At 39.9% G+C, this 24,879-nt stretch overlaps 1 protein-coding gene across 2 annotated transcripts in view; it reads left to right on the top strand.

Annotated features, from left to right (window-relative positions):
- Window positions 1–24,246, top strand: part of BCAR3 (BCAR3 adaptor protein, NSP family member) — a 738,013-nt gene extending 713,767 nt beyond the window's left edge. For both annotated transcript variants that reach the window (XM_044085684.1, XM_044085685.1), the window contains 2 exons: window positions 6,577–6,780; window positions 23,425–24,246. In XM_044085684.1, the coding sequence (XP_043941619.1) occupies window positions 6,577–6,780; window positions 23,425–23,600 (380 nt within the window). In that variant the 3' untranslated portion in view covers window positions 23,601–24,246. The remainder of the gene's footprint in view (window positions 1–6,576; window positions 6,781–23,424) is intronic.
- Window positions 24,247–24,879: the final 633 nt, after the last annotated feature.

Below are 24,879 nucleotides of genomic sequence, written 5' to 3'. Positions count from 1 at the left end.
TGTTTAGACAAGTCAGCACCCAAAGCCCCTGCCCAGCAGGGACATAGGTGGAATCCCAGGGGTGTATTTTCTGTTTCCCATCCAGTTATCCAGCTTGCACTTAAAAAAGTGATAATGAGGAACTCTGCTTAATGTGGAGAGGGAGTCTGTTTCAAAGATGGAGGAGTTTCTGGGGCACAAATCTGGCCTGCCAACAAGTCCTATTGATGTCACAGAGCAGGTTGAGTTTATGCGTGCAGGTTACTCGAGTGGAGCTTGACTTGCAGATATGCAGCAGTCCCATCAAGGCGGGGCTGAGATTGCTTTGCATGCCAGACAGAGGTCACCTCTGATGAGTCTGTATGAAACCGAGTACAGGGACAGGGCTTTTAGCCTTGTAGGGTAGATGTTTGAGGCCCTGGATTCTCCTGGTGAGGAACCTCGGTGGTCTCTCCAGCTGCTGCATGTGCTTTGCGAGGTACATGCCGAAGGGGGCATTGTACTCAATAATTGACCTTATAAGGGAAAAATACAGGGATGCTATGACCTCATTGTCCCTGGATGAGATATCCTTACTTATGAGGTGGGCCATGTAGAAAGCTTTCCATACAACGGAAGCAACATGGTGGTCAAAATTCAGGTCACTATCAACCTGGATGCCCAAACCCCTCACGACTGATGGTGTGCTTAGGACATTGTTATTAATGTGATAATACGTGGGGATATCACTCTCTCCAAAGGGGATGATGATGCATTTTTTGGCATTCAGCTTAAGGCCATGTTTCTGGTACCAGTCATTTGTTTGGGTGAGATCCTCTTGGTGGATGTCCACATCACTTGGGGAATTGATGACAATGCCCAGCTTGCAGTCATCTGCAAACTTGGTCAGCCACAGCCCAGTGGTTTTGCCTGAACCTCAAAGAAGTATACTCCGAATAACAGAGGCCCTAAGACCTATCCCTGGGGTACGCCACTCATTATGAGTCTACTGCTTGAGGTGACTTCCCTATTTTGATTAGGTGGGTTCTAGCAGTGAGCCAGTTTGCTACCCGTCTGGTAACTTATGTATTGATGCCTAGTTGAGAGAGTTTATCTATTATGCCCAAGTGGGGAATAGTGTCGAAGGCTTTGGCCAAGTTAAGGTAGGTGGTGTTGCATATTCATCCCCCTGGCTTTGGTGACTGTCTCAAAGAAGTCAACCAGATTTAACAGACATGACCTCCCCTTGACAAAGCCAGATTGTGTGGGATCGAGTTTTTGCAGGTTGCCAATGTCCCTTGCAGATCAGGCTAGTTAGGCTGATGGGTCTATAATTTCCCAGATCTGTGAACACTCCATCTTTGTGTAAAGAGTTGACAGTGGCTGTCCTCCACTCAGCTGGAACAAAGCCAATAGTCAGGCTTTGGTTGAGTAGGGTGCCTAATGGTACTGCAAGTTCATGCCTGAGTTCATGTAGGATGCAGCCCAGGATGTTTTCGGGTCCCATAGAGGCTGTATTTTTTTTCCTTTGAGAGGGCAGTGATGACCTGCTCCCTAGAGATAAGGGGAGGGGGGTTGGTACTGGGGATGTCTTAACTTAGTGATGGTGGGGATAGAGGAGTGAAGTTTTCACTGAATCTGTCAGCAGTAGGTTAGCTATATCTACAGCATTTGTGTATGTGGTGTCCTTGAACTCCAGTTCTGAACAGATCTGGGTGCTTCCTTTGAGATTGCGGACATATGTGAAGAAGGCCCTATGATTGTCTCTAGTTGACAATCATAAGGCCTATATCAAGAAGAATCCAGGTATAGACTATGAAAGCAAATGAAGAACCCAACCTGATTGTCTTGGTTGACCAGGGCTCACCTGTAGATATCTTTTTTTTAGTCCTTCCAAAGGCCATTGGTTCCATTCATCATCTAGAGATACATTCATTGGTAATTATGATAGTAAATCCATCAGTAAGTGGATCTCTAACTGGCTTCTTAACTGATCTAATAAAGTCAAGTTATATAATCAGCTTTTTCAGTGACAATTACAAATAAGGGCTTAGTTTTGGGGCAAATTTTTATACATTTATGTCCCCACCTCCTCCAAGAAAGGCTACCTGGATATCTAAATTCACAGATGTGACTAACATTTTTTTAACTAACAATTAACCAGACCAATGTATAGTTCAGGTTTCCCAAATAATTTATGTATTTGGTCACTAAATTATTAATACAGGAAAATGCTTGGTACTATGATACATCATGCTTGACCTATCCATATTCCATCAACAATGAATTATCCATGAAGGTGATCATGTTAAGGACTTAGGGATTGTAAATGACTGTGTTCTGAAGTCTGACTCAAATCTTAGTTGCATTATAAGGAAACATTACAATTTCATGCGAAATAAGCATTCTGCACAATAAGATTAACACAACCTGAAGTGCTGCTCCCTTTATAAGAACTTTGTTGTGGCTCAGTGTACATATAATAATGCATCAGTGTTATAAAAAAATTGGACAGGGTACAAAGATTCCTTAGGAGGAGAATTATTTCTGTTAGATATTACATCCTACAAGGTATGACTGGAGAAGCTCCAACAGATTACTTAAGGGAACACATTACTGGTATTTAGAAGTTTTAAATATGAAAGATGACCTGTTAACATCATATATATAGGAATACATTTGCAAACAGCAATGTGTCCTTTTGAATTAACACTTCTTTAGAATTGAGAAACATTTTTTCTTAATACGGTAGCTAGTGTTTGGAACTTGGACATATAAGAACACATCTACAACATTTAACTTTAGGTTTTATCTTAATTGCTGGTATGGTACTAAAGTTTATGATCCAAATTACTGGTTACAAATTCCATGACACCTCTTCATATGTCTTAAGTTTGTTTCCCTAAACATATTGCAATACAGTAATATTATAACCATCATCTACAAATCACAAGTATGTGAGTCACAGAGTGCAATCTGCATCAGAGGCTGGAAGTTTGGGGGGGTGGGGTTAAAGTGCAAACCAACAGCATTAAAAAGTTATAAAAGATGTCTTATGACCCCAGCAAAGTGATACTTTCTTCACCACAGTACTGCTAAAGTGAAGACAGCTGTTAAATATTGTTGCCCCACATATTGTAATGATACAGATCCTGCCAGTGGGAAGAATTACACAGGTACATGCCTCGATTTATATTATATGCAAATGACACCTGCTCCAATATTATGGTCAAGGAAGCTGAAAGTTTCAGGAATCATAACTTTTCATGATAACAGAGCAGGGAATAATGCTGGTGTGCCACAGTTTCCCCAGTGTCATGGCACTATTCAGTAATAAACATAATGCTGTCAAAATACTTAATGTTATGTGCAGTATTTACAGGGTATAATCATGGCTCCCCGAGTCCTGCCATAGTCATCAGAACCACAGGGTGAATGCACAAACACCTACGTTAAACAGCTACCCAGATGCATCCTGGCCATAGCAATCCTAAAAAGTGTGATATTGAACAAAGTAAGACAAACAGAGGTGACTGCATATAATTTTGTCAATAATGCTAATTTCTGACTGGCAATCTTTTAAGTAGTGTTCTTTGGTTTTTAGCAGTTGTTTGAGGATGAAGCAGTGATTGGGTTAATTGGACAGGCATAAGATTAGTAGTTATTTAGTGGCATCCATTCCTGTTTATGGTTTTCATTAGTGATTCTGCAGCTATTTCTGGGTTATGTCTTAGCTGACTTTAGGTGGGGCTGGGTGTATGAGATGTTATTCCTTAGTTATTACAGGTGAAGTCTGTGTAGTATAAAGGTCCAACCTGCTGTTGTCTCTTCTCCCAGTTATACATGTGTGCGTATTCTGACCAGCATAAAATGCAATGCACTAGTGTCTAGTCCTACAATAGGTATGTGGTGTTGGAAATGGGCTTTCAGTGCATGGACTGTATCATGTGTATGAGTGTCTAGTATCTGTGTGCACAAGGTCCAACACTAGCAGGATTCATTTTTATGAGAAGAGCTCCTGTCCGGCCTGCAGACAAGCAACACCACACATAAACCATTTATGGAATTATGCACAGTGTTTGTGAATATGTTAGCCTCAAATCACCCAGTCTGAAGAAATAATCAAAGCAGTTACAGTGTCCTGTAGCAGGTAGTTATTGTGGGTAAAAGTGCAAAACTGGAAAAAGGTAAGGATTTTACTATATCTTTAAGACACACTGGGGTTAAATAATGGTTCTGCTTATGTAAATAACATTGAGTATGTGACACAGTCAATAGTGGAGTCAGAAATGCTGGGGAAGTATAATAATCCCAACATTTTGGTGACCACCTTTCACTGCGTAATGCAGATGTTAGTCAAACATATAAACTCCATGTTAGAAGGGACCATTCTTTGCAAAAATTGAAATGAGACAAAATAAACTATATTTTGCTAATACACAAATGAGAACATCATGTTTGCTTGACATGCTGAAAAATCTCAAACCTGTTACCAACAGACTCAGTTTTGATCTAAACTTGTAAAATATATCGGCCACTATGGAATAACTACATACTGCCAGTATCAGGATGTTTCTACAATGTAGTCTGGAATGGGACTATATGCATTTTACATATCATAGCATTATTTGTTTTAGATGTGTGCATATGCGCATGTCTGCTTATGTATGGAATTCCTTAAGTGGCATTTTTTTGTTATCTACTTATGTATTTTCACATCATTCTTACTGCTGGGTTGTTTAGTGTATCCAGCCAGCCATTTCCTAAGCTTCATGTCCTGGTAAGGGTTACAGTGGTAGAGATGAGCAGGGTAGGCTAGCCTTCCCTCTCCATAGTAGTAGTTTCCAGCACATCTGGTGGGTCCTGCTTCATTCCCAAGCAAGCTAAGTGATAGAATTCCACCTCTGTGTGTGTTTGTGATTACAGTGCAGTTGAACTGGTGGGCATAGAAGCATACTCCCTGCTGATATACCGCTGGTCTAATTCTGAGAAGTGATATAGCCTGGATAAGACTGGCAGTACAAGTAAAGGGCAAACAGAGCATCTCCTAGGAGAGTTCTTCCTCCATGGCAGAGGAGTTGGGATTTCAGAAATACCTTTGCTGACAACTATCATAATGTTTTAATGTGTATAGTATAGCTGAGATTTCAGTAACATATGGAAAGGCATTCTGCTGCTAAGGACTTTTAAATAACACATGATAATTTGTACAAGATACTACACATACTGCAAGCCCAGAATAAAGATACTATATGAAAACATCAGGTGAGGCAAGATGAGGTCCACTGTCTTACAAACCATCATCCAGTGACTCAGCTGTTTAATGACCATAAAAAAGAAAAGACAACACAAAGAATAATGCCACAAGTCACTTGTTGGGTCCAGGAAGGCTACATCAGATTTTGGATGAATACATTAAGGAGATAAAATAGTAATAAAAATCAGTACCATCAGTATGCAGAGCCTCTTCTTAAGGCACATTTTTGGCTGTCAGCTTAATACACAATAAAATGAATGATCTTGCAATGGCATGTTAAAGCAGTAGATGAGGGGCCTGAATGTGAGCCCTCTGTGAGTCATAGATTTTTTTTCTTTTGTTTTGGTTATCTTACGTCGTCCTTACAGCCCAGTACTCCAGTGTTCCATGTCCATGTTGGATCTCCCAGCTAATCTCCTACCCCTCCCAGACTTACTCTGGTATTACACCCATGTTGCTGCCCTTCCCCCAGGATAGGCATGCCCATCCCTTCCTGCTGTCAGTCACCCAAGCCACTAATCAAATCCTGTTTGCCTGGGTCACAGTCAGGACTTTAACCCTCCATATCACTGTAACAGCAAGTCTCAGAATTTATTGCTTGTTGATGTCCTTTTATGTTTTGTTACCAATTCTAGGTCTTAGACAGTGCAACATAAGTAAAAGATGGAAAAGCATGTTGCAGAGTTGCACCATCCTACAGTGATTACTGCTGCATCACTGATGATGACAGCAGCTGCTGACAAGCGGTTACCAATCAAATGGAAGCCTGCTACCACAAGCTTCCATTCAGTCCTTTGACTAAATGATTGATTGTCATCCACTTGATTTCTTTAACTTTAGCCAGGATTCTGGCATCTGGACTGTTGTTCAGAATCATATAGCAGAGGCATAGATCCCATCATCAGTGGGACAGCTACCAACACAGGTTCTTAAATGTAACAGGGATGAAAGTGTATGCCTGCTAACATGCAATATTAATTATGGGTTGGAATTATGGCATGTACTGATCACTTTAATACAGAGGTTGTCTTGGAATGCCAAATAATTCCTTAGATTATGTTAGTTGTTCTTTTTGTCTGAGTGTTTTTGAATTACTGACATGACATATACAACCACTGCACACACTTTTGATTTCTGGTAGGGTAAGTATGAAATATTTGCATGTGAAGAGATACAGCCCATTCAGAGGACTAAATATCCCATACAAATCCTAACTCAAGTCTCAGGTGTCATGTAGTGCTGCGTGCTAAGAATAGAATTCATATTTCTAGACAGAACTGTCAGTTAGCATATTTCCTCTGATACAAATAGTGTTTAAATACAGTTTTCTTACTATTACTTTTGTGTTATTGTTTCAACAGGTGTTCCACTTAGTGATACAACAGTCCCACTTCTGATGCCTCTGGTGACACTGATGGAACGTCAGGCTGTGGCCTTTGAAAGTATGGACCAGTGGGAGAAGAATGACCAGAATTGTGAAATTATGATGAAACATCTGGATATGGCACGAAGTGTAGCACAAAATGCAGATGTCTATAGAACAAATGCACAGAAAATACTGGAAGGTAATTTCTTTCTGTTTTGCAAAGCATATTGCAGCATTTTAAAAGCTTTCACTCACATTTATATGTTTGATCTGAAAAAGCAAATCTGTTTTTTATAGCTGTACATTTGGCCTGGAAAAATATTATGAACATTTGAAATTTCCTACTATTTAGTCTTTCACACCCTTACAGAAGTATGTTTTAAATGTGGCTCCACTCTATAATCATATGCATACCAGTGCTATCCTAATCTTTTAGCAAACGTTGCATTAATATATATTGACAGATAAGCAGGTAAACATCCAAGGGAGCATTTAAAAAATATCATTACTTAGAAGCATTCTGAACTTAAGATTCAGAAATACCATTTTTTTTATTTCAGCAAAACTATGCACATAACTAGTATGTATTGCAGAAATATTGAGTTTTGTCAGAGAATCTTTATTATGATTTACATTGTGTATAACATATTTTTGAAGGCAACCCAGAAATGACAATGTATTTATTTATTTAGATGATGACATTTAGAATTTCTTTAAAGTCTACATCATTGGCATTTTCTCTAAGATGTGATTTAGTTTGTAGGTTGAAATTATCAAGACCTACAAAAACTAGATTAAGACCTGCTAAAATCCATAAAAAAACAAAATCTCCATTACCTCCCACTGTTGATTTCTACCAATGCTCCAATCAGGCATTTGCTGTTCTCTCCCTGGAACTCACCCCTCTTCTATATTTGGGAGTAGAGGGGGTCCTAGAAAAATCCCCCATGACCCTGAGAAAGGGCCCTCTCTTTCCAGGTAGAGAATGGACATACAGTCTATGGCTTCTAAGACTTGCCATTTCTATCTTAACAGGGATAAGATCCAGAGGGAGGGCATCATATATGTGACTTGGGGTGGGGATTTAGGACTTGGGGAAGGGAAACCATAGCTGGATAAAGTAAGCTTGAGGACATATGCATCATCACCCATACGAACAGCTCACTCATGTAGTCACCCCTTGCTAATGTAGTAGCCTGCATGCAACCAGAGAGGCATGCCCCCAGTCTCTACCAAGACAGACCCTGATTGGATTGCATGCAGATCTCCAGCCATTCCTCTCAGAGTAGGTGAGCTAACATAAACCATTCATTCCCACCCCCTCAACAGTTCCTCCAGTACCTGAGCTGTTAACTGAACTCAAGTTATCTGGGTTGCTGTCAAAACTCTGTACTAAGAATCCAGGAACTGAAATGCTTCTAAAAACAGGCAGAAGTAGATTTGTATAATGCAAAGAATGTAAGCGATTTTTGTGAACAGTAAATCTTTAGAACTCCTGCTTCAGTAATACTCAAGCATGTGACAAAACAAGCAATTACTCTGGCAATTTACATTCTATTTCCGGAAAAGGTAGGCAGGGACACAGAGTATAAACTCACTAAGAGTCCATTAAAAAAAAAAAACATTATTGCCATATGGGGTAATTAATGAGTGCAGCAATTAGTCTTGTTGTTCTTACTAGGCACTGCTAGCACATTCTCCAGAATTAATTTGGAAAGCTGTGCCCTGGACAAAAATACATGAATATATAAATACACATATACTAAAAATCTTTTGTAGGATGCCAGTTTCAGAGCTGGAATCCTGCTTGTACTGCCTGTTTTGTCAGTAATACTTTACAGAAGGGAGTGATTTCTCAGGGAATTGGTCTGAAAATATCTGGCAATAGAATTTTCCTCACAACAGAACCACAGGCATTTTGTTAGTGTTGTTAGTGTGCGCCTTAACGCCTCTAGGTGGAGCTTCCTAAAGTCTTTACAAGAAAAGAAATTGAACAAAAAGAAATCGACTTCTTGGTCACTGGTTTGGCCTTGTTGACTTACTAGCAAGTAACAAAAAACTGATTATTCTGAAAGCTGTCATTCTTTACCCATGCCATATGGTCCTCAGAACTAATTTTAAACCAGGAGTACATTGTTCAGAAGAATCCAGGGGAGTGGCTGCTCTGGAGCTAAGTGCAATGTAGTCTTACCTTGATTTCCAGATCTTTGTGATGTCTTCTTCCAAAGAATGTTTTTTCAGTTTGCTTCAGTACAGAGGGTTTTCAGCTTAAGAAGTCCTGAGGTCATTACAGTTAAGGATTGGCTCCTGTGTGTGTAACAGACTTTCAGCAAAAAGTGACCGTGCCTTGATAAAGTACCTCCATGTATTGTGAAATAAAGATAACCATGACATTTAGCCAGTAACTGTTAAAAGCTAAGGGCAAAATTTGTGAAAACTCCCTTTTCAGTAATGTGAAGCCTGTTTTATGCACTATGAATTTTCCAAGAACTAGGCTACTCAGTGCTTCATGAAGGCAGAAACATTTTTGGCATGGTGGGATAATGTAGGCCTCCACTACCTATGCTGCTTGGGGCATGTAACAAGGCCCTCTTGGTGTCATACACTACACAAGCAGTATAAATATGCACACCCCTTCCAACCTATCTGCATTTGAAGTGTGACCCCCTACTTTCCTCCTCTTCAGTTATTCTTACATGATGGTGCTTATAGGTTCATAAGCAAGTACTAGGCTAGATGCCCTTGCGGGCCATTTTATGCCTAGCCAGTTTTCCTTTCAAAGGTGAGAATCAAGCCCTGTACCTTATGCCTGTGAGGTAAGCACCTTAATCATTAAGCTAACTCTAGGGAAGATACCCCAGCTCCCACCCCTGCCTTTTTACGTCTCCATCGTCTGTGTATGTAAAAGTTGTCTACCCCCAGCACCAATATAAAGTCAAAGAACCCCTCTTTGACTATCCTCATCATGTGCCCAAAACCAGTATAATGTAGAGCACACCACCAATGCTGACTTTTTCCATTGCATTATACATAATTAATTGACTGACTGATTGATTAATATATAAAATTAAATTTATTGTTACTGGTTATAATCAATCTGAATGCCTGTAGTTGAATCATGCATGCTAAAGTGGCTTACATTTGAAATAATACAATTCAGTCACTGTCACTGAACATGACATTAAAGGTGGTGATTGGCTGCATGTAAAAGAGAAAACTTGTGTTGCAGTACTTAAATGTGCACATTTAGTTGGAAACTTGAAGGACATGCAGTAAGGCCCCAGAATGAAGAGGAGAGAGACCTGGCTGTCTAACTATCAACAAAAGATGGCAATTAGGCAGAACTGTGGAAAAAAGCTGAAACTCATCAAGTACCACAGAGATCTTCACAGGTACAGTCCTCTTAAATATATCTGTCTCAGAAATCAGATGAGTTGGAGTACAAAATTACTTTAGCAACTGCTGACATTAAGCCTTGATCTGGCTTGTGTGTGAAAAGGTGCAACTTTACACAATTTGGTTGGAAGGATCTTCTTAAAGAAAAGCTCAAGGGAAGTAGAGAAGGAACAGAATCTTAATGTCAAACCATAAGGTGAATCATGCATTACAAGCAAGTACCTAGATACTTTTAGGCTATTGTTCTGTAATTTTTTTTCTTAGCCTTACAGAATGAAGAGAATGAGAGAGAGAGAAGGTTGGATGATGTGGGGATAGTGAATCAGGAAGTGAAGCAGATTAGCAAGGAGGAAGTAAGGACAGCTATGAAGAGGATGAAGAATGGAAAGGCTGTTGGCCCAGATGACATACCAGAGGAAGCATGGAGGTGCTTAGGAGAAATGGCAGTGGAATTTTTAACCAGATTGTTTAATGAAATTTTGGAAAGTCAGAGGATGCCTGAGGAGTGGAGAAAAAGTGTTTTAGGTTCATAGGTTCATATTAGGCTATCTGCCCTGGGGCAATTATAAGCCTAGCCCGATTCTGTATGGCTTACGCCACCCCTTGATTTGAGTATCCTGTGCCCTTTTTAAGGTTTAGTTTACTGTGCCTCTGTCTAATAGTGACACGGGAGTAATCCCTGGGACAAACCTATGATCCCCCATCCACCTATCGAGATTCTTCTTGAAGAGATTCAGTGAGGTGCTCTGCCTATCTTTAAGAATAAGGGTGATGTGCAGAGCTGCGGTAACTACAGGGGGATAAAATTGATCAGTCACAGCTTGAAGTTATGGAAAAGAGTAGTGGAAGCAAGATTAAGAAGGGAGGTGATGATTAGTGATCAGCAGTATGGTTTCATGCCAGGAAAGAGCACTACAGATGCGATGTTTGCTCTGAGAGTGTTGCTGGAGAAGTACAGAGAAGGTCAGAAGGAGTTGCATTGTGTCTTTGTGGACTTAGAGAAAGCATATGACAGGGTGCCTAGAGAGGAGTTGTGGTATTGTATGAGGAAGTTGGGAGTGGCAGAGAAGTATGTAAGTGTGGTACAGGATATGTACAAGGGTAGTGTGACATTGGTGAGGACTGAGGTGGGAGTGACAGATACATTTAAGGTGGAGGTGGGATTACATAAAGGATCAGCTCTGAGCCCTTTCTTATTTGCAGTGGTGATGGACAGGTTGACAGATGAGATTAGACAGGAGGCCCCATGGACTATGATGTTTGCAGATGACATTGTGATATGTAGTGAGAGTAGGGACCAGGTTGAGGAGATCCTGGAGAGGTGAAGATATGCTTTAGAGAGGAGAGGAATGAAGGTCAGCAGGGCTAAAACAGAATATATGTGTGTAAATGAGAGGGAGGGTAGTGGAATGGTGAGGATGCAGGGAGTAAAGTTGGTAAAGGTGGATGAGTTTAAATACTTGGGATCAACAGTTCAGAGTAATGGTGAGTGTGGAAGAGAGGTGAAGAAGAGAGTACAGGCAGGGTGGAGAAGAGTGTCAGGAGTGATTTGTGACAGACGGGTACCAATAAGAGTGAAAGGGAAGGTCTACAAGAGTGTAGTGAGACCAGCTATGTTATATGGGTTGGAAACGGTAGCATTGACAAAAAGGCAGGAGACAGAGCTGGATGTGGCAGAGTTAAAGATGTTAAGATTTGCACTGGGTGTGACTCAGATGGACAGGATTAGGAATCAGTATATTAGAGGGTCAGCTCAGGTTGGACAGTTTGGAGACAAAGCAAGAGATGCGAGATTGCGTTGGTTTGGACATGTGCTGAGGAGTGATGCTGGGTATATTGGGAAAAGGATGCTAAGGATGGAGCTGCCAAGTAAGAGGAAAAGAGGAAGGCCTAAGATAAGGTTTATGGATGTGGTGAGAGAGGACATGCAGGCGGTTGGTGTGAAAGAGCATGATGCAGAGGACAGGAAGAAATGGAAACAGATGATCCGTTGTGGTGACCCCTAACGGGAACAGCCGCAAAGATTATGATGACATTCCCATGGTAATTTTTAGCCCTTATATTTTGCATATGAATAACCCAGAGTGGCAGAACAAGGATAGGTTGAGAGATTTACTTGTTGCCCTTATCCATGAGGGACATGGGTGCTAAACTGGGGGGAAAAATTACAGTTTTCCATCCATTCATCCAAATTATATTTGAATAGATTAACAGAAGTACTTCACTTTATGTGGAGTGGAAAACAGTTCCATAGAAGAAGTATTCTCTATGATACACACCTTTCCCTCATACATATTCTGTTTATTTTGCAAAAGAGATTGAGATCCCTTGGGCATGTGGTCATGCAATGTTGGACTTGCAAATATATAACAGGGTTTGTTGATGCACTATACTAGATGCAGAGGTTGCCTCCTAGTAGCCTGTAAGATACCTAGAAGACAGATATGACTTTGAAATGGTCTGCATAGTTTTTTGATTTAGGCCCTTGATTTTTTAATGAGAAAGCATTGTGGCCACTCCAGTTGTAACAACTGTTTGGACACGTACGTACAGAATGGGGCACTGTATTCAATGATCAGTATGATGAGAGGCAAGTACAGTGGATTTAAGTTGTGTGATGAAAAAGGACTTCCTTAGAGTAGTGGCTACATGGTGATCAAACGATGGTTTGCTAACGACATAGGGTCCTAGACCCTGAATACAGAATCTTCTTGCAGTGACTTGTTATGAATGTAATAATTAAAAATGGAAGTCATACTTGCTGAAGGATATGATTATACATTTCTTGACATTTTATTTTAATCCATGGCTCTGACACCAGCTGATGTACGGGAAAGGTCTTCTTGGAGAATTTTGTTGTCTTTTGAGGACTTAGGCTTTGACATCTGTAAATGCCAAAGAAGAGTGGCCCAAGGAATGAACCTTGAGGCACGTTGCTAGTGACAGGGCTTTTGGAGAAGGTACAGTCGCCCACCCTAATTTCCTGGATTCTGCTTGTGAGCCAATTTGTTATTCACTAAGTTATACAGAGAGATACATTTAACTGGGAGATTTTATCTACAATATCTGAGTGTAGAAAGTCTAGATATATGGTGTGTATTGATTTGCTTTGTCCATTGCTTACATAACCTTCTTGAAGAAGTTCACTAGGTAAGTAGGCAGGATCTGCCCTTGACTTATCCAAACTGGTTTGAATCAAGAGTTAATAGTTTACCTGTGTCCTTATTCAATAATAATCCTGTTCACAGCCTCACAGATGAAGCTGGTCAGGCTTATGGGTCTATATTTACCCATGTCTATTGACACCCCGCCTGTGTGCAAAAGGATAACTGTTGCTGTCCTCCATTTATCTGGCACAAAGCCTGTTTGGAGACTGATAGTGAATAACCTCTGTAGGTGGTTTGATAGGTTATGTTTCAGGCTGACCAGTAGGCAGGCAGACCGGTATGTTACATGGCCCCCATAGAAATAGTGTATCTGGCCTTGGATAGCACCTTGGGGACTTGTTCTTGAGAGATTTGATTAGGGGGAGGTGGATGCAAGTATGTGATATGGGAATACAGGATAAGAGAGGGGAATGAAGCTTGAATACATTTTTCTGCTAGACTGGCTATGTTCTGTAGGTTCAGGCATGTGATATCCTTTGCTGTTAGTTCAGTGCAGTTCTGGGCATTGTTTCTGAGATTTCTTACATTGTTAAAGGTGGTTTTGTGGTTATCCTTTACTTGTGTATCTATAGTTACCTCATATCTGGCTTTAGGTGATTTAGTCAGGGTCCCAAGTTCCTTATTAAGTTTAGTAAGAACATTGCTGGCATTTTGGGTGTTAAATATATTTTTGCATGCCATGAGTTTTTTCTTTTATTATAGAGGATGTTTTTGTTAGGATTCCACCACAGGGATTTATTTTTAAATTTAGCATTGTATTTTGCTTCTATGGGGACAGATGTATCTGTGCAACTATTTTCATGCATATAGAAATTAGTGGTAAAGGATTTTGTATAAGCAGTGGAGTCATCAAGATGAAAGGGGCTTTCGAATTTAGCCAGGTCATCTCTCAGGTTTAGTACATTAGACTTGACATATTTTCTGTATTGCAAGTTACTGGAAGATGCTTCAGTCTTTAGGTGAATATGACTGATCTGTGGTCTGGTTTGACCAAGGAGGAAGTTACAATTGGTGTGGAGTAAAGCTGCCCCATATTGTAATAAACAAGTCCAGGACTTTATCTCCCCTGGTTGGGACGAGGACTAACTACTCCATAATGTTTATATTGATTAAGTTCAGAAATTTCACAGCATACATGTTTGATGTTGTATAAGTCTCCCAGTTAATGGAGTGGTAATTTACGTGTCCTAGGAGAATGGTGTTTGTTTTAATGCATAGGCATTCCATACTGGTTAGGTAGGAGATGTGAGTTGAAGGGTACATAGAGGGAAGGCCTATATTTTGCTATGATATGAAATGGGTTTTGTTAATAGTAAGTTAGACATGGAGTTTCAAGTCATTATCTTATCTAACAAGACTGGAGGTGCAATTTTTTTTAAGAATGTGGAGACACTGTCACCTTTAGTGCCTTCATCTAATGTGCTCGGCCTGAAAATGTGGTTGGCAATGAAGCAGTGCACTGATGGCATGCTGTCACTGGTCTTGAACTAAGTCTCCGTGATGATGCATATATCAATGTTTATTTATTTATTTTATTTATTTAAATATGTTTACCTGGAAATTCCGACTGGACGCAGGTCCTTTTTCAGCGGATACCCGGGGAGAAAAGATCCACATCATGTACATGATAAATAGAGATACTAAGTTGCAGCAATAGTAAACAACATTACAGGTTGTTGACTTTAATACAATAACAAGATATTGATTATCAACAGTATATAGAGTAAATGTTGCAAGTTAAGATAGTTTCTTGTCATTTATAATATTAGTAACAAAGTTGTCAGACAAGATGTTAAAGTATGTAAAGACAACTAGCTATTTCTGACTATGGTTAGTAGTGGCAGTAGTATAGTTGGGTTAAGAGTCTAGGTGGGGGTGTTAGTCTGGATTAGAACAAGGACAAAGCCAGTGCAAATGTATGTGGAATTTGAGTGCAGTCTTGAAAAGGCTGCTGGAAGGTAGAGTAGTTATAGAGGGTGGAAGATTGTTCCAAAGTTTAGATATGGTACATGAAAATATGGCTTCTCCTGCTGAGTTTTTGGGTTTGATAACAGTGAGTTGATTTTTGTTGCTTGATCTTAGGGGCCTAGTGGAGTGATAGGGTTGGAGAAGGGTTTGAAGGGAAGGGATGTTAACGGGATGGTTAATAAGTTTATGAGCAAAGGTGAGTTGATTAAAGTGAAGGAGTTGTGGGAGTTCTAGCCAGTTTAGTTCTTTAAGGGAGATACAATGATGGCTGCGGTAGGAGGTTCCAGTGGCAAATTTAGCAATTTTGTTGTAACAAGCATCCAGCTTGTGTAGGTTTGTCTGTTTAAGGTTGGTAAGTATGGGGGATGCATAGAGTAGGGTGGAGATTAGCTGGGAATTGGCTATGGAGATTCTATCCACCTTGGTTAGGAATTGGTGGCTTCGATATAATGCACCAAGTTTCTTGTGAACTTTTTTTATTGTGAGAGATATGTGGGTGTCAAATCTAAGTTTGTTGTCTATTTCCACACCGAGTAATTTTGTGTGTTCTAATGGAGAGATGATGGTATTGTCTTTGCAAGAATGTTGAATTGGGGGTGTTTTGGGTGGCTTTGGAAGCTTGGAACAGGAGATGTTTTGTCTTACTTGAGTTGAGTAGGAGCTGAGCATTGGATAACCAGCTTTCTACAGAAGAGAATGATTCCTGTGTGATTTGTTGTAGTTCTGGTAGAGTGGGGGCAGAGCAGATGAGAGTAAAGTCATCTGCGTACTGTATGAGAGATGCTTGTGTGGTGGCAATATGTAGGTTGTTAGTGAAAAGTGAGAATAGCAGAGGGCCAAGGATAGACCCTTGGAGAACTCTGAGAGTAACTGGGAGGCGAGGTGATATGTTATCACCCCAGATTACTGATTGCTGGTGTCCATGTAGATAGCTGTGGAACAAGTTGCAGGCTGATTGTGAGAAGGAGAGGTTGGGGAGAGTAGAGAGTAGTAGCTCATGAGATACCATGTCAAAGGCCTTTGAGAGATCTAGAAATACGGTAGTAGAGAAGAGGCCATTGTTTTTGTGATGAAGTATAGTGTTGGTGAAAGAGAGCAGAGCAGAGGTAGTGTTGTGATATGGCCTGAAACCATGTTGGGTTTTGGAGAGGAGATTATTAGCTAGGAGGTAGTTGGAGACCTGGGTGTTGATACATTTTTCAAGTATCTTGGAGAGAGGGGAGAGGATAGCAATGGGGTGGTAATTGGAGAGGTCAGTGGAGGGGGTGCCTTTGTGGAGGGGAATGATGTGGGATATTTTCCATATTGAGGGAACATAGCCTTCTGTTATGGAACAGTTGATTATAATTGAAATTGGGTAGGCTAGTGTATCAGCTGAAATTTTCAAGTAGTCAGAGGGGAGGTTGTCAGCTGCGAGTTTGGTGGGTTTAAGTTTTGACAATAGTCTTTTTATGTTGGAGGTAGGTACTGAGGTGAAGAAGAAAAGAGGAGTGGGGGGTTAGGGTTAGGTGTTGGGGCTGTTGTAGGGAAGTGTTTGTTTAGAGATGGTATAGTTTCAGTGAAGTGTTTGTTGAAGGATTCAGTAATATTGCTGGAGGAGGGGGGATGGACGGCTGGGGGGTATCAAACTTCCCTGGGTGGAGGATAGTGTTAATAGTGGACCAGAATTGCTTAGGGTTGTGGTTGGTAGAGTTTAGGCTGGATTTATAGTAGAGGGATTTGTCTAATTTTATATGCTTTTTGGCTTTATTGCGCAGTTCAAGGAATGATTGCCTATCTGAGTTATTTTTTGTTAGTCGCCAGTGCTCCCAGGCCTTATCTCTGGATTTCAATAGGGTTTTGGTGGTCTTCTGTAACCATGGGGCATGCCTGGATCTGACTTTGGCATTTCTTACAGGAGCATGGGTGTTTAGGATGGAGAGGAAGGTACTGTTGTAGAAGTGGACAGCCTCATCTAGGTTGAGGTATTTTAGTGGTGACCAGTTAATTTTTTGCAGGGAGGAGATGAAGGAGTTGGGGTTGAAGTTGGACTTGTTCCGTATTTGCCTGTGGATAATGGGCTCCAAAACTGTGTGGTGCCGAATTAGGAAAGTGGGGGAGTGGTCACTAAGACTGTCAAGTAAACAGCCTGCTAGGTAAGAGTGAGGGGCTTTGTTGACTAGGAGCCAGTCAAGTAAGGTATGATTGTTAGGGTTTTTGTTGATTCGGGTAGGGGATTGAATGAGTTGAGTGAACCCATGGAGATTAAGGTGAATGGTTGGGAGATTGTTATTACAGGATAGCCAGTTGATGTTAAAGTCACCGAGAATAATGGTTTCCTGGGGTAGAGATAGAGTAGCCCAGCTCAGGAGATTTTCTAGAGGTGTAATATTTTGCCTTGGTAGGAAATAGCATTCTATGATATTGATTGTTTTGTTTGGGTTTAGTTTGATATTGGCATAAAGGATTTCTTCATTGTTGTGGTGAGGGGCAGATGAGTTCAGGAGTTGAATATTGAGGTGGTATTTAAATATCAATGCTACACCACCTCCTTTTTTGGACAATCTGTCTATGTGAAGGATGTTGTATTCAGGTGAAAGTATTTCCTCACTTCTGATGTGAGGTTTGAGCCAGATTTCAGTTAGGAAGAGAATATCTGGGGAATATATGCTTATGCTGGCATGTAGTTCTTGGATTTTATTGCATATGCTTCTGAGGTTTATGGACATTATAAGTAGGTCTGTTGTTTTCTTGTTGGCTAGGAGTTGAGTTGTGGGGGGGTTGCTTGGACTAGGGTTTGTGGTTGGGAGGACCAGGGTTTGGATGGATGTCTCAAGTGAAGACTAGTTTATAGAGGGTGTTTAGGATATGCTTTATATACACAGTAAATTGCTTATGGTACCTTAGAGATATTTTATTTTTGTGTGTGTTAGGTGTTTGGTAATGGAGTGTGTGTATTGGGAGGATGGTTTTGGTGGCAGGGGTTGTGTAGTTATAGTGTAAATGTTTGAGGGAGTGTGTTGAGAGAGTACAGTGGAAGTTGTTGGGGCATGTGACTGTGGAGCCTTGGTAGGATGTAATGTGAGCTAGAACTACGCAGGTAAGGATTGTTATATTAGGTAGTAGCATGATTGTGTTAGATGTAGGGGGAGGGGGTGAGCAGTGGTGTAGCCTAAGTGCTGGCAATTAGGGGTGGGGTTAAAGCTAAAAATAAATGTAGAGGTACTTGGGGCAGGTGGGAATAGGGGGCAGGGAAGGGAGCGGAGTGAACGTAGCAAACAGAGCGGGTTAGAGCTCCCCAGGCTAAAGATTGCAGGGTAAGTATCTAAATAGCCAAATTGTTAGGCGTTATTAGAATCTAGTAGGGAAAAACAATCTATAGACCTGATTTCAGCTGTGTCCTTTCTGGGTAGATACCTAGTTTGAAGCAGACAAAAAGTGTCAGTTTAAGCACCTTTTTGCCTCTATTTTACAAGTGGGCAATTCCAGTGTATCTACTGGGTTACCTTTTTTTGCCTAGAGCTTTATCTTGGTTTACTGATAACAAAAAGAAAAAGTTAACTGGGGAATGTATTTACAGCAGAATATTTCTGTTTTAGACCAGGTACTTTCTACAGTAGTAGGCTAAGAGGGAAACATAGCTAGACACCTACAGTAACTTATTTTCTTCTTAAAGCCCTTGAGTCCTTGTGGCTGGTTTCTTCACTGCAGATGTGTACAATGGCCAAGGATTCAGCAAGTGGGGGACTGAGAGAACCCGTTCACAGGGACAGTGGTCACTAAATGAAAAGATGGAAACAAAAACAAAAGGGAATGAGAGATAAGTGCTGTAAAAAGTAACTGAAATAATAAATTATCACCCAGGCAGGAAGGGTATTGGGTTTAAGAGTAGCAGCATGTTATACTATTTACACGGGTACAAAGTGTTTAGTAAAAAAGGCTCAGGCAACTGTTATGCATTCGCATATGAAGCCCTTGACATAAAAAAACACCTTACTTAGTGATATATACCAGATAATGTAGTTAGACCATGAATTTAAAGAGACAGTTCTATCACAGATATAGCCGTGGTAAACTATCACAACATTTGTATATAATAGTACTTAAATATCGCAACACAGACATTTACAAATCTACATTGCTATAATATTTCTTATGGTACAGCAGTTAAAACAACTAAGGATTGCTCTGACTTGGCAGCAAAACAGGACTTTTAGCCGTAATATGGTGTTATGTATTTAACTTATTGCTTTCCTTAAAACTGAATCACAGAACATTCAGTCACACTGCTTAGTATCTATTTTAAATAAAAAGTATGTAGTAAACAAAAGTGATGAGGAGTAGCAACCCAGTTTGATATTATAGCATATGTAAGTGCTAGCAGCACTAAGCACCAAGTCAGACTGGAAAATGATACATTGTAACACTTTGTCTACAATTTTTATAAATAGGAGACCAGTTCTGCAACAGTAGCAATGCTGACAGTAACAAAACAATAGAACAAATGAGTTTGTAGAGACCTTAGCTGCAATATAAAAAATAAAGTTCAAACACTCACAATGAGATACACCACGAGCTGAAGGAAATTGGCAGCTGCTGTGAGTAAGCCGAGTAAGTGTTTTCCAGGATAAGGAGTGCTTTTAGGGCCTGGTCTTTTGTTTAACCTCCTATTGTTGAGCAACAACACCACTATTTTATCCTGATTCTGTTTTGTGACGTTGAAAGCTTTAGAGGACTGGCATTGCTTAAAAAAAGTACTATGGAGGTGGTTAAGGATTTAGCCAATACACAAAAGCCTTGAAGGAATAGGTGCAGGCTATCTTTGGCAAAACAAGACTGTCTACAATTTCCTTCCAGGCTGATATATATTGTACCCACTCAGAATGACACCAGTAGCGAAGCCAATTGCTGAAGTCAAGAATCTTTTACTTGTATTGCAGCATCATTCTTGGTTATGTAGAATTTTGCTAAAGGCTAGGCTTATACCTGCCACAGAGTTATTCTGAGAGTTCCATCATGTCTCTCTTCATACAGTCTAAGGAGGTACATTTCAAGTTGTTTACACTCACATGCACTATGACTGTGTCATATGTGCACTTGTGATGCAAGGACTAGAATATGTGAGTAATGTGGTAAATCCTGGCACCTGACATGAAACTGATCGTGAGCCTCTCTTTGAACACCCTGGTGAATGGTACATGAGTGTGTTTCATTACAGTGTCACCTATGATGAGAATATTGGATTGTGTGGAGGTTTGTCTTATGAGCTTTTGAAATGAGTCAGTGTGGCTCTTAGATATATGATTCATGGTGGGTGCTGCCAGTGTTGTGTGATTATGAGGTTGCTGATGGTACTTGTTTCTTAGGTTACATTTAGGAGACCTTTGTGATTTAGGTAGCCTTAACGAAGCCGCTGTGGTACAGAGGTAGCATTGTTGCCTCACAGCTAGAGGTTCTCAATTCACGACTGGAGTGCCTTCTGTGTGGAGTCTGCATGTCCTCCCCGCAGTCGAGTGGCCCCTAAAATACATGCATGAATGGGCATGCCTTCGCTGAAGGTTGGGCATCGGGCTGGCAACTTGGCACCATAAAAAATCTACTGCCAATCATTAGCAGACCGGAGGTCCGCTGTGGCGACCGCTAACCGGGGAAAGCCAAAAAGACAAACAACTTTTAAGAGCCTTAACATACATAGGTCCATGTGTTTGGTATGAGTTGTGTGTGATTGGTTTAGTGTAGTGTTGTGTGGTATTAACAACCTGAATGTTATTTGTCATGGCTTTGTGTGACAGCTTTGCTTCCAATAACATTATATAACTACCTCTCTCAAACACTTGGTTGTCATTTAACATGAGACAGTTGCTACATTGTCTCAGGAAGCAGAGGGCATTCACTGGACTAGAACTAATTAATTTTATTGCAGGTGCTTTTGAATGTAAAAATTCACAAACTTCCTCAGAGGTCTGAGGAAGTTTGTGAATTTTTACATTCGAAAGCGCCTACAATAAATTGAATTAGTTCTAGTCCGGTGAATGCCCTTTGCCTGTTTGTTTCTTTAAGTTATTTTTTTTTTTTGAAAAATTGTCTCAGGATGCCCATTTAACTAATGGCTACAGAAATGGTTGGAAAGTGCAAATCCCTGGTTTCATGTGCTTACTAATGTGTGCTGAAGAATGAGAGCTGCATATGAGATTTGGAGTTGACTACCGCAGCTGCTGTATGATAAAGGAGATAATGCTATTCTCAACACAGCTACACACAGCATGGAATCAATGATACATTGCTTCTTCTGTCACCAGAAGCAAAAGAATAGCACTATTTCCAAGCTGCTTCCTGAAAAGTAGAATTAACCCAGACATTCCTAGGTTCAGTATGTTTGCTATAGTCTTCTGTTGGTAGATACCCTAGATACAACATACTGCAACTGGATGCAATAGCCAAGGTGCACAAAAGCTCTGTAGAGGTTCTCACCAAAAACTGCAGAGGGACCAGTCAATGAAGTCTCATTCACACTGCCTAATCAGAGACCAGCAGAAATTGATGCCCCTGTGCTGCCTCTCTCATCAGGGGCAAAGCAGTAGCATTAATTTCAAGACAGAAGATACTCCTAAGAAACACTTTTTAGGCTTTAAAGTGATTGGTGAGCTCTAGCTAGAAAATAATGCTGTTTTGCTCATTCTCTCAGCAGGAGTAAAACATAAACATTAATCCCAAGCTAACTCCTGAGAAGCAGTGTTTAGGCTTACCAATATGAAAGGAAAATTAACATAATACTGTCATGGAAATGTGATGAGTTGTGTTCCAGAAACACTGAAGTCATCCTTCCAAGACACAGGATGTGAATAAGCCAGTACAGGGCTGCAGCATCACATTTGTTTTACACCCTCCATAGCCGCTGCCTACAAGTGAGTGCTTAGTAACAGCTTGTAAACCATCATACTGCTTTTTTTTAATGTAGCAACATGTTATTAGATTTCTACATTAGTAAACAGATTTAAAAGATTACTATCATTAAGCATGACAGCATGGAAAAGTTTCAAAAAATATGTTTACTATGTATCAACAACCTACTTATTCATTATGGTATTTGAAAGAAATGAATAATACATCTTTACAAATTGTAAACTGTCAAACTGTTCTATATTTCTTTCTTAAGCAAGCATATATTGATAGGTGCTCCCCGAAAGTTAGCAACTAGGTAGACCCCTCCAATGCCCGACCCTTCTTACAGCTCTGGGGCTTTATACAGGGTACTTTGTCTAGTTCTTGTAACAGTAAAATGAAGGATAATTCGGTCACTAAAAACAAGCAGTGCAGAGTTGCTAAAATAATGAGGGGGGGTGGAAATGCTAGAATCTGATTACAGCCTGAGGAAGCCTGACATGTGAAAGGTGAGCATGATTTGGACAAACCACATTGTCAGAAGATTAGGAGGAAGTAGTTGAATTCAGGATAGTGGAGGAAGGCACAGCTTCCAGCATTTCCACCCCCCCTCATTATTTTAGTAACTCTGCACTGCTTGTTTTTAGTGCATATAAAATGCAGAGGACTCGGGACTGAGTTATCAAAGTGTAACTTTAGTGACAGGATGGTGGGCTGTGCAATGCATTATCAAAAACAAAAGAGTGAAGGGCCAGCAAGTTGAGTCAGGGATACATTTGCCAGTTGAAAAGAAAGATATGGGAAATAGAGGGGTGGCTGCATGGTGGTGGGGTGCAACACTCATAAGTGCTCTGTACATTGATGAAATAATACAAACATCTTACTTCACAGTAAAATAATGGCACAATTTTAAGTGCAACATAAGCCTACATACAAATATCTGCAAGTTACATGCAAAAAGGCATGCAAAACTGTGTTTATGTATATATGCATTACATACACATACGTATGCACACACGTGTATGTGTGTGGGTATATATGCATACATAAATATGCATATAAATACCAGCATCTGAACACACAAACACAGAGTACTGCCTGTAGAGTTGAATCAGGAGTGCTCTAACCTCCTGTCAGTGCAATGTAATGCACACGTGTGCTGGTGTGAAAGTATGAATCCATAATTGTACATTCTTAAAAACTAAGGAGACCTGCAGGCTAGTTGTGCTGCTGTTTACACCACTGTTATCCAGTGCTGTTCTGGTTAACTTAATCTGCTGTTAGCCTTCATTACTGGATGACGAATGTTTTTAGCAAGTCAAGTATATGAATTCACTGCCATCCACAGAGAGAAATGTGTAGATGTTAAATGCACTCTGTTCCCCCGACATTCTATTAAATAACGACGTAGGTATATAAACAGTAATAAGGCTTCTTTTTTCTTGTTTCAGATTTCAAGCCAGATGAGGAGCTACTAGAGATGTTTAAAACTGAATTTCAGATGCGACTCTTGTGGGGCAGTAAGGGTGCGCAGGTTAACCAGACAGAAAGATACGAAAAATTCCATCAGATTTTAACAGCACTGTCAAGGAAGCTAGAGCCTCTGGTGAAATATTCAGATGTATAAATTTGAAAACATTCTTCAAACGCATTCAAGATGGACATCCTCTTTTCCTTAAATCAGAATATTTTTCAGAGAAAAAAAATTGACTTTCTCCCCTCTGGTGAAATATTCTGATGTATAAATCTGAAAGTGTTCTTCAAACTCATTCAAGATGGACATCTTCTTTTCCTTAAATCTGAATATTTTCAGAAAAAAATAAATATATGCTTTTCTGGGGTGGGAAGGAGTTCCCGCTTTATCTGTAATTACAAGTGCTTCTAGTTTGCAAAGAGTTAATTTATTATTGGTGGAATTACCACATTTAGTGTCTCCATGAAGACAAAGGTTAAAATGTCACTTGACAATCGTACCTGCTAGCAGTTGTTTTGAAATGAATATTGGACTGAGAGATAACAACATGCTAGCTAATAAAAACTATTTTGTAACTAACTGTTATTTTAGCAGCTGTATATTTTCTTAAGCTAATGTCACAAAAAAGCTGTACAGAGATTTGTGTATATATATATTTTAGTTTTTAACTCATGATTGCTGATAAAATATTATTCCTGTGTAATAAAGTATTCGTGGACTTGTTTTAATAGCTACACTTCTGACTACAGATGTTCTTAAAAACACCTCATCATTAAATGCTAGTTGTATTATCAGAAAACATTACTCCATCATGGTTTATTTCAAATATGTTATAATAATTAGTAATACAAAACACCACACTTCAACAATAATCCAAAAGGTGCAGTGTTTACCTGTGTCACAGGCAATTAATTAGCTTAAAGAAAGAGCATTCTAAATCATGCCTATAAATGACTTCAAACCAAAAGGTTATATATCACAATGTAACAAACACGTAAAACTGTCTAATTTATTCTAAAACAGATAAACCTAAAATTGTTAACTAGTGTGATGAATACTAGAAGGAAAATATTTATACCCTATCAGCTCTTAAAATGAAGTCACTGCTGAGACTAAATGTTTTTCATTTAAACCTGGGAAGCAGGCAACATCCAACAGCAGTTGCTAGTAAAGTTCTCTATACTCTAAAATGCTTCCCAGTTACCACCCCTTTCTGTTTTATCACTTTTTCTAAATTAAAAGAATAATAAAACATTTTGGACAATTAGCAGCATGTTTACTCACAGCATTATTCATGTAATTCTTTCTGACTGCATAGTTATGCTGGTAACTACATTTTTTCAGTTAAGTTCTGTTTTCCCTACATAGTATGCTGAGCAAGAGGAGCAAATGTCAACATACACCACTCCACTTGTCACACATACATTTCCCT

Source organism: Protopterus annectens, chromosome 10.part0, assembly GCF_019279795.1.
Source record: "Protopterus annectens isolate FY-2018-M chromosome 10.part0, PAN1.0, whole genome shotgun sequence".
NCBI classification, from domain to species: Eukaryota; Metazoa; Chordata; order Ceratodontiformes; family Protopteridae; genus Protopterus; species Protopterus annectens.
Note: the sequence above shows the minus strand (reverse complement) of the source record. Positions and strands in the feature narration are given on the sequence as shown.